General features: G+C 51.9%; 1 protein-coding gene across 1 annotated transcript; it reads right to left on the reverse strand.

Moving 5' to 3' along the window:
• Positions 1-1,521: 1,521 nt before the first annotated feature.
• On the reverse strand, positions 1,522-4,979 carry GUCA2B (guanylate cyclase activator 2B). The gene is made up of 3 exons (XM_043447907.1): positions 4,847-4,979; positions 3,539-3,725; positions 1,522-1,808 (listed from the first exon to the last, which is right to left on the reverse strand). Exons 1-3 carry the CDS (start codon positions 4,964-4,966, stop codon positions 1,747-1,749), a joined length of 369 nt encoding a protein of 122 aa, XP_043303842.1. The 5' UTR covers positions 4,967-4,979; the 3' UTR covers positions 1,522-1,746.
• Positions 4,980-9,766: the final 4,787 nt, after the last annotated feature.

Raw genomic sequence — 9,766 nt, forward strand, 5'->3', positions numbered from 1 at the left:
AGGAAAGGCTTTTAGAGGTCCCCGGGGCCCAATGTGAGCACTTTGCTGACGTTGTTATTATTATTTCTGTGCAGATGGCTCCACCATGTGCCTCGCATATAGTAGGTGCTCCCTCAGTGGCAGTTTCCTTTAACTGCCTCCTCCCCAGGCAGGTAGGAGATGAGGCCAAATGGTGCTGGGCTCAGTTTAGACTTGAGAGATGGTACTGGGGAGCCTCAGAAGGGTAAGGGGCACTGTCGGAGCAGTGCTGTGATGTACCTCTGGCATGGTGGGCATAGATAGCCTGCAGGGTGCAGGGCAAGAAGGAATCTCTGACCTGGCAGGGGTTGCGGGAGTGGGGAGGTAGTGATGACAGAGGAATGAGAGGAGCCCAGAGGGATGTAGGAGGCCTTGCAAAGGCCCCTGTGAGGGCAGCAGAGGAAGGAGCTGGAGTGTGTGGCCTGGGAGGCTTCTGACCTCAGGAGGGGCAGATGGTCTGGGGAATTCACCATGGCCGTGGCCCTGGGATCTGTGTTCAGAGGGCATGGCCCTTTTGCACAGCCCAAGGATTTTCCACTCTCTGGTTGCCTGGGACAGAGGCTGAGGAGGAAGCCATCCTGGGAAGCCCTTCTCCCAGGAATTCCCAGCCTCAAGAAGAGCTTGGAAGGCCCTTGGAGGAAGGCGGTGGCTGCAGGGCATCCTGCCTTGGGTGTCCTCAGCTGTGGCCAGGGCCTGAGGTCACAGGGAGGCAGTAACATGGCGGTTCAGAGCAGAGACCCTGGCCCAGACTTCCTGGGAAGAAGCCTGCTTTGCCACTTTGCTGAGCCTGTGATCCCCGGCTCACTAGCTCTCTCTGTACCTGGGTCCCTCAGTTGTAAAGTGGACGTGGTAATGATGAAGTATCTGCTGCCCTGGACTGTTGTGAGAACTCAGTGAGTTAATATCCACAGAGAGTTCAGAGCAGTGCCTAGGGTGTAGCAGATGCTGGTATCATTAATATTCCTCAGGGCCACCAGGGTGAAGAGAGGGAAGGAAGGTCTCCCACCTGGAGCTGGCCAGATGGTCCTGGGGAGCCCAGGAAGGGGGACAAGGGTGCACTAAGGCAGCGGGGGAGTTGGGGATGGGTGGGCAGAATCAGCCCAGAAGGGGCACTGAGTGGCTCTTCTCTCCACCTGTCCCACCGCACTTCCACCTTTAGGAGAGAGCCCCCGTTCCTCCTCCCATCCTCCCCTATTCTCCCTTCATCATCCCCCCAACTCCATCAGGAGCACAGAGACTCTGGCTCTGCAGCTGGGCCAGGCCCTGAGCTTAGCTTAGGGGTCAGATGAATTTGGGTGCTCTGTGGCTTCGCAGCTCTGTGATCCCAGGCGACTCATTTCCATTCACAGCCTCACTCCTCTGATATGAAACAGAGCTTAATGAACCAACTCCACAGACAAGGAAACCAGGAAAAAGCCTAACTCAGGGGTCCAACCTACCCAGCTTCCCGGGAAGCTCTGCTCAAGCCTCCTGGGGATGAACAAATGGACGCCTGGCTCCGAGTGTAGGTGGAGAATCTTTATTCAGCAGCAGGGCTGTTCCAGGAACCAAACTCTTCTCCAACTGTGGGTCCAATTGCTTTGCACCAGTTCCAGCTGTTGGGCCCTGGAGGAGGGGGGATGACTGCGGTGGTGGGGACCCCCAGAGCCTGGATGGGAATGGGGGCTCTGAAGGCAGTGTACTGGTGGGGGCAAGGTTCCTGGGTGAGCTAAGGGCACCCAGGCCATCTCAGCTGCAGCCGGTACAGGCAACATTCACACACAGCTCACAGTCATCGTTAGCGATGGTCCCTGGGTGGAGGAAAACACCTGTCAGATGAACCTGAAACATCCGTGGTCCAGAGAGTCATTGACCAGGCAGCCAGAGAAGGCCTGCCTCTGAGAGGGTCTGAGGGAGGGGCCTGATATCTGTGTCACAAGTTGAGAGCAAGAAAGTTTAAAAGCAGAGTGAGAGGCTTGGGCTCAAGTCCCATGTCCTGTCCTCCTAGCAGTGCCTGGGTGAGTCACTCAAACCCCGCCTGAGTTTTCCTGCCTGCTCAACAGACAGTATCAACCTGGCCAAGGGGTTGTGAGGATAGCAGGCAGGCAAAGGGGTTGACCCAGGGCCTGGTACTAAGTAAGTGCTCAGTAAATACTGGCTACTAGAGATGATCATACTAAGCGAAGAAAGTCAGGCTTCCCTGGTGGCTTAGAGGTAAAGAATCCCCCTGCCAATGCAGGAGATAAATGCTCAATTCCTGGATTGGGAAGATCCCCTGGAGAAAGAAATGGTAATCCAATCCAGTATTCTTGCTTGGGAAACCCCATGGACAGAGGACCCTGGTGGGCTACAGTCCATGGGGTTACAAAGTGTTGGACAGGACTAAGGGAATAAACAATGGAACAACAGCAGCCATCAGACAAAGACAATTACCACAGGGTACCACTTCTATGTGGAATCTAATTTTAAAAAATGATACAAATGAACTTATTCACAAAACAGAAACAGACTTACAGATACCCAAAACAAACTTATAGTTACCAGAGGGGGACTGATGTGGGGAGGGATAAATCAGGAGCCGGCGATGAACGCACACACACTAGTACATGTGCATGCGTGCTTGGTCACCTCAGTCGTGTCTGACTCTGTGACCCCGTGGACTGTAGCCCAACAGGCTCCTCTGTCCATGGGATTCTCCAGGCAAGAATACGGGAGTGTGCCATGTCCTCCTCCAGGGGATCTTCCCCACTCAGGGATTGAACCCATGTCCCCTGTGTCTCCTGCATTGCAGGTAGATTCTTTGCGGCTGAGCACCACTATATATAAGACAGATAACCAATGAGGACCTACTTACTGTACAGCACAAGGAACTTTACTCAATATTCTGTGATAACCTATATAAGAATCTATAGGTTATAGATTAAGAGGTTATAGATTAACCTATATAGATATAGGTTATAGATTAAGGTTACAGAGAAAAGAATCCGGAAAAGAAAGAATGAATAGATGTATATGTACAGCTGAATCATTTTGTTGTATACCCAAAGCCAACACAACATTATAAATTAATGATACTCCAATAAAATCGAAAGAGAAAAATAAGTGCTAGCCAGTTCCTGCATTCTCCTGATCAGCTGTTTCATCCCTCACATTTCAGCTTAGATGTCACCCCTTCTTGGAAGCCTTTCAGATCCCCTTATGCCAGCCCAGACATGAGCCATCTCTCTCCTGTGTCCCCGCTGTGCCTCTCTGGTCACCCCATGTATTGCAGTCATTTTTATGGATCTGTTTCCAGTGTCCCTTTCCCCCAACCTGTGAAGTCTTGTAGGCGGGCAGATTATCCCAGCCAGGCTGCTGGGGACTGAAGGGGATCCTGGCATGACTGATTTCAGCGCCCCAGCCAGGAAGGCCAGGGGCTGAGTTTCTTGAATCTCCCTATTCTCAGCCACTAGGTGCTTAACAAACCACACGAGGTAGAGGACTGGGGCGCAGGGAGGGGAGAACATGAGGGCTGGGGGCTCTGTGGGGGAGGGGGACTCACTCAAGGCCTGGAAGATGCTAGCTGCATCCTTAGAGGCACAGATGGGCCGGAGGTCCAGCGGCAGGGCCGGGTGGTGGCACACAGAGGGCTGAGGACTCTGGTCTTGCAGGCCGGGGCTGGGCACCCATTGACCCACCAGGTCATTCAGCTTCTTCACCGATTTCAGCTGGACCTGGAAGCCTTGGTACTGGAGGAGGAAGGAGACCTCAGGCATCACAGCCTGAGCAGGGAAGGGGGCAGGGTGCTGCCAGGAGACCAGGGAGCACCCCTGTTCTCACGGAGTTGGAAAGTTGAGGCGTGGAAGATCACCTGGCAGGTGGGAGGTGGTGCCTGACACTTCACACCCCTCTGTGCCACAGGCTACCCGGGAGATGAGGTTGAGCAAGGCTGTGATCATGGTGGTTCAAGGCATGGGCTTTGGAGATGGTGGGGACTTTGATTCAAATTCCACTGGCTGCCCATCTCTTCCCCACTCTGAACCTCATCTGACAGAGACAGTCAAACTCCACTCCTCCCGGTGCCTGGTATCCAGGCCACCCCCACCCCCTGTAACTGTGTGATTGCCCCTGAACCAACATGGCAAAATGATGGCAATGCCTAGTCTAGCTGGCTGGGCTCCAAGGCCAAGGCTGCAGGGGGAAGCTGACACCCCCCACCTCAAGATTCCCTTATTCCTTCCCAAGGATGTCCAGTCGAACGTGCTACCCAGGAGCCCAGTGACAGCTTGCCCCACAGCAGGCAGGCTTTGCCTCCATCGACAGACTCCTTCTAGCTTCACAGCTGCCCTGTGAGGAGACCTGGACAGCCTGCTGTCTTCTCTTGGGGCCTTTCTGTATGCTGGGGCCTTCCTTTGGAGCAGTCTGCCTGGAGCAGTCCTGGTCTCTGTGCCTAGATACCTCCTGCTCATCCTGCAATGTCAGCTCGAGTTAACTCTCCGAGTAAACTTCTCTGGTGGCCATCATCCCCTCTCCACCCACACGTGGGAGAATACAGAGAGTTGTGGGAGCATTAAAGAAGTCTCCCTCTCCTTCTGGGCTCTTCAAGGGCAGACACTATGTCTAATTCCCCTTCTGACCTCTGACCGGGATGGGCACTTGAGGAGAGCAATGCAGAATGACCATCGTTTATTGTTATCATTACTATCATCCTTGTCACTGGCGTTCCAGCGGCTTCCACCCACCTGCTCTTTTGGCCCCTGTGGTGTGATTGGGTGTTGGGCTGAGCCTTGGGTCCTGGACTGTCCTTAGTGAGTTTCCCAGCATTCTTTCTCCATCCCAGCCTCTCACCAGGGGGACCTTCAGGACAAACCTGGATGTAGACTGACTGTGTGCCCTGCAGCAGCATGAGGAAGACCAGGGCAACCGCACACAGCAGGTACCCTGACACCGCCCTGCTGGCCATCTCGCTCTCTCTGTGTCCCGCCGCCATCCACCTGGCTCCCACCTGCTTCCTCATCTGGCAGCTTTTTATAGGCTGGCCTCCAGCACCCTGGTCACTCATTAACTGGTCAGCCCGGGCGGGGTTGACAGCTGGCTGGCACCCTGACAAGCCCAGAGCCCATTCCCAGGAAGGGGGTTGGGGGTGGTGGGGGTAGGGAGGCCCAGAGAACACAGGAGCGTGATGCTGGGGTAAGCACCTGCCTTGTGTGCAAGACATTGTGCAGGTGGAGTGAAGGGGGAGACCATTTCACATCCAGGGAGAGCGAGGCTCCAGAGGTAGAGTACCTTGTCTCAGGTAACGGAGCCAATCGATAGTAGAGTGGGGACTCGGGCATCTGACCCAGGTGAGCCTAGGGTTTTTTCTCAGGTCAAAAGGTGCAGGCAGACAGGTGGGCAGATATCAGGCTGGCCTCAGGGTTCTCCATGTCCCTAGATCCTTGTGTCTCCCGCTCTCCTCTCCCCAGTTTTATTGAAGGGCCATCCTTGTGATCAGTGCCTGCCCAGCCCCTCATCCTGCCTCTGCCTGCCATCTCCCAAGTGATGGGTATACCCAGGCCCGGTATCGTCCATCTCACCTGTTGATGCCTTTTAGAAGCCAAAAGCCTAACCCGGCCTGGAGGAAAGAGCACCTGCCTTGGGAACAGATTGACCAGGGTTCAAATTCTGATCCTGCTGCAGCTGAGTGAACTTGTCAAGTCCCATCAACTCTAACCAAGCTTAGTTTACCCTTCCATCACAGAGGCATTGTGACAGGATCCACCACATGAGGCTGCCATGAGAGTGATGAGGCTCCTCCTGAGCTCGTTCTTGTCTGGGGATAATGCATGCCACTGAAGGCCCCTTGATCTCACAGTTGCCATTTGAGGCAGTGTGTGACCTACCATCTCCGTGATTGAAGGTTGGGTCAAAGTCCGCAAGGGCGTCATCACCACTGCCAGCCGGGATAGCCGTCAACAGCGCCCATCCCACGGCTCTGCCCTGCTAGGCACGGAGCCTGGCATGCAGTGGGTACTCCATGCTTAACACTGAATTGAAGCCTAGATAGCCCATCTGGGTATTCCGGGCCCACTCTCCAGCTTGTGACTGAAATCTGATGTCACTGTGTTTCCTAAGGCTGATCCTTTTTGCAAAAGCTTAATCCCCTCTCATGCTTTTTGGGGCTGCTCCCCACCAGCCTGCATGCTCATCTCCTTCTTTCTTATCTTGGGATGAAACGGAAAAAGCTTGCGTGAACTTTGGTATTCCCATTGTCTTGCTTTGAATCCAGACTTTGGCCTACTCTTCTGAGTACGAAGAATTTGATAGACTCTTACATGATTTCTTATCTGTAAACTGAAATAACCGTCAGAAACAATAACTCTCTTCTCAAATACGCAGGCGCCATGCTGTCCTGTGAGCAGAATCCCCTTCAATCTGTTACAACAGGTGTCACTGTCGTCTTCCATTTACAGATGAAGTTCATTTTACAGGCCCAGTGAGTTCAAGCATGTGGTGTGTGCAGCACGTTTTCTCTCTGGAATTCTTGTCTCTGCTCAACTTACGGGAGAAAAAAGGAACACGGGCCTTGGAGGTAAGAAGATCCACGTTCAAACCCAGACCCCAGCACTTCTGAGCTGTGTGACCTTGGGCAGCTTCTCCAAGTCTTCATCAGTAAGTGGAGGAAATAACGGACCACCTCCCAGTGGCTATTGGGAGGAAAACCTGGACAGTCCCATCCCAAAGGAGCCATGACTCTCCCTTTCCCCAGAACGTGCATGGCCCTTGGGGACCACATTGTCAGTCGTGGTTTTCCCGCCTGCCTCTCCTTCCCCATGGCGGCCTCCCTGACAGGCCCCACCTTTGAACCTGCAGCTGCGACGCATCTGATCTTCGAATCCCCCGTCCCCGCTCTCTCCACCAGGCAAGCTCAGCCTCCCTGGCCTGGCCCCAAGAGACAAGGGCCAAGCCTGTAGTGTTTAGAGGATCCTGTGTCCGTGGCCTCCTTCCCTTCTCTGTCTTCCTGCTCTGCCAGCCAGGGACCATCACGTGTTATTCTTTCCCTGGGAACAAGGTGCAACTTCCCCCTCTGCCTAGTCTGACTCACGTTCATATTTCAACCCCGTTCTTCCTAATCTCTTCACTAATCCATCATGCCACAGACGCACACCCCTGCCACTGCCCCCAGTCAGCCAGCATGTGTTGACGTTTCTCAGGGCAATACCTTCTTGAGGGACATGGGACGTGACTGTCAGGCCAGCCTGGACTCCAGTCCCTGTGTGGGAGCCTTGAACATGGAGACAAAGTGGGTGACAGTTTGCCTCTGTGTGCTTTGGGGCTGCTCCTCCCTCCACAATGGATTCCCTGCCCAGTGCCCACTGCCACAGTCCTCCACACCCCCAGACTGGCCGTTTCCCAGCGGCATCTGTCACAGCTGACCACGCCATCTTTCTTGGAATAAAGCATCTTATTGACTTGGCTTCTAGGACACACGCTCTTCACTTTTTCTACCAATTTCACTGGCCCATCTTCTCAGTTTCCTTGGCTGTTTTTTCCTTCTCTTCTCGACCTCTAGAGCTTAGAATCCCCGGAGGCTCCAGAGCTCAGTCCTTGGATTACTGTCCTCTGCCTATAATCACCCCCATGGGGATCTTCTCCAATCTTAAGGACTTTAATGCCATAAGTACCGTAGCCTGACCTCTCCCCTCAGCTCCAGACTCATTTTCCTACCTCCTCAGCATCTCTCAGAACAGGTGAGGGTACTATCATTCATCAGGTTGCTTAGGCCAAAAGGCTAGGGATCATCCTTGATGCCTGTCTTTGCTTTATTTACCAAATTCAATTCATTAACCAATCCAGCTGATTCTATCTTTGAAATGTTTCTGGACCGCAACCGTGTCTCACCATCTCCATTGCTAATGCCAAAGTCCAAAGTATCATCTTTGATCATTGGTCTCATGGATTATTGCAAGTGCTTTGTATTAGGATTCTCCAGAGAAACAGAATCAATTCTGTTAAATATTTATATATATTCTATTCTCTCTTCTTATCTATCTTCTATCTCTGCTTAGTTGCTCCACCATGCCTGACTCTCTTGCGACCCCATGGACTGTAGCCTGCCATGCTCCTCTGTGCATTGGATTTTCCAGGCAAGAATAGTGGAGTGGGTTGCCATTTCCTTCTCCATCTTCTATCTCTACCTGTCTAGGTTTTATTTCATTGGAGAATGGTTGATTTGCAATGTTGTGTTAGTTTCAGGTGTACAACAAAATGAGTCAGTTGTACATACACATATATCTACCCTTTTTTAGATTCTTTCCCCATAAAGGTTATTACAGAGTATTGAATAGAGTTACCTGTGCTATACGGACTTCCCTGATGTCTCATCTGGGAAAGACTCCGCCTGCAATGTAGGAGACCTGGGTTCGATCCCTGGGTTGGGAAGATCCTCTGGAGAAGAAAATGGCTACCCACTCTAGTATTCTGGCCTGGAGAATTCCATGGACTGTAGAGTCCATGGAGTTGCAAAGAGTCAGACACGACTGAATGACTTTCATCCAGGTTCTTATTAGTTATCTATTTTATATGTAGTAATGTGTATACATTGGACTTCCCTGGTGACTCAGCAGTAAAGAACTCGCCTGTCAATGCAGGAGACATAAGAGACTCGGGTTCGATCCCTGGGTTGGGAAGATCCCCTGGAGAAGAAAATGGCAACCCACTCCAGTATTCTTGCCTGAGAAATCCCACAGACAGAAGGGCCTGGTGGGCCATAGTCCACAGGGTTGCAAAGAGTCAGAAACAACTTAGCAACTAAACAGCAACAACAATGTGTATATGTCAGTCCCAATTTCCCAGTTTATCCCTCCCTCCCTTTTACCCCCTGGTAGCCTAGATAGCATATTAAAAAGCAGGGACATTACTTTGCCAACAAAGGTCTGTCTAGTCAAGGCTATGGTTTTTCCAGTGGTCATGTATGGATGTGAGAGTTGGACTGTGAAGAAAGCTGAGCGCCGAAAAATTGATGCTTTTGAACTGTGGTGTTGGAGAAGACTCTTGAGAGTCCCTTGGACTGCAAGGAGATCCAACCAGTCCATCCTAAAGGAGATCAGTCCTGGGTGTTCATTGGAAGGACTGATGCTGAAGCTGAAACTCCAATACTTTGGCCACCTCATGCGAAGAATTGACTCATTGGAAAAGACCCTGATGCTGGGAGGGATTGGGGGCAGGAGGAAAAGGGGATGACAGAGGATGAGAGGCTGGATGGCATCACCGACTCTACGGACATAAGTTTGAGTGAGCTCTGGGAGTTGGTGATGGACAGGGAGGCCTGGCGTGCTGCGATTCATGGGGTTGCACAAGAGTCGGACACGACTGAGTGACTGAACTGAACTGAACTGAACCGAACCGTAAGTTTGTTTTCTACTCCTGCAACCCTGTTTCTGTTTTGTAGGAAAACTGTGCAGATTTGTTTTAAAAGATTGGTTCAACTTGCCAGCTGAGGCTGGCAAGTTTGAAATCTGTAGGGCCGGTTGGCAGCTGGGAATTCAGATGCAGTTGTGCGTCTAAATTTTGAAGGTCAAGCCAGCAGGTGGAAAATTCAGGCAGGGTTTCCAGGTTGCAATCCTGAGGCAGGATTCCTTCTTCTTTTTCAGGAAAACTCAGTCTTTCTAAGGTCTTCAGCTGATTAGATGAAGCCCACACACATTATTCACTTGAACTCTACTGACTGTAAACATTAATCACATCTGACAAAAATATCTTCACACCAACATCTAGATTGATGGTTGACCAAACATCTGGGCACCACAAC

This window comes from Cervus canadensis, chromosome 2, assembly GCF_019320065.1.
Source record: "Cervus canadensis isolate Bull #8, Minnesota chromosome 2, ASM1932006v1, whole genome shotgun sequence".
In the NCBI taxonomy this organism is placed as follows: Eukaryota; Metazoa; Chordata; class Mammalia; order Artiodactyla; family Cervidae; genus Cervus; species Cervus canadensis.

Excerpts from the sequence above, each read along its gene's own strand:
- GUCA2B (XM_043447907.1), bottom strand. The coding sequence starts at position 4,966 with ATGGCGGCGGGACACAGAGAGAGCGAGATGGCCAGCAGGGCGGTGTCA. Across the intron at positions 3,726-4,846 it reads CACAGTCAGTCTACATCCAG|TACCAAGGCTTCCAGGTCCA; the intron begins GTTTGTCCTGAA and ends TTCCTCCTCCAG. Across the intron at positions 1,809-3,538 it reads TAGCATCTTCCAGGCCTTGA|GGACCATCGCTAACGATGAC; the intron begins GTGAGTCCCCCT and ends TCCTCCACCCAG.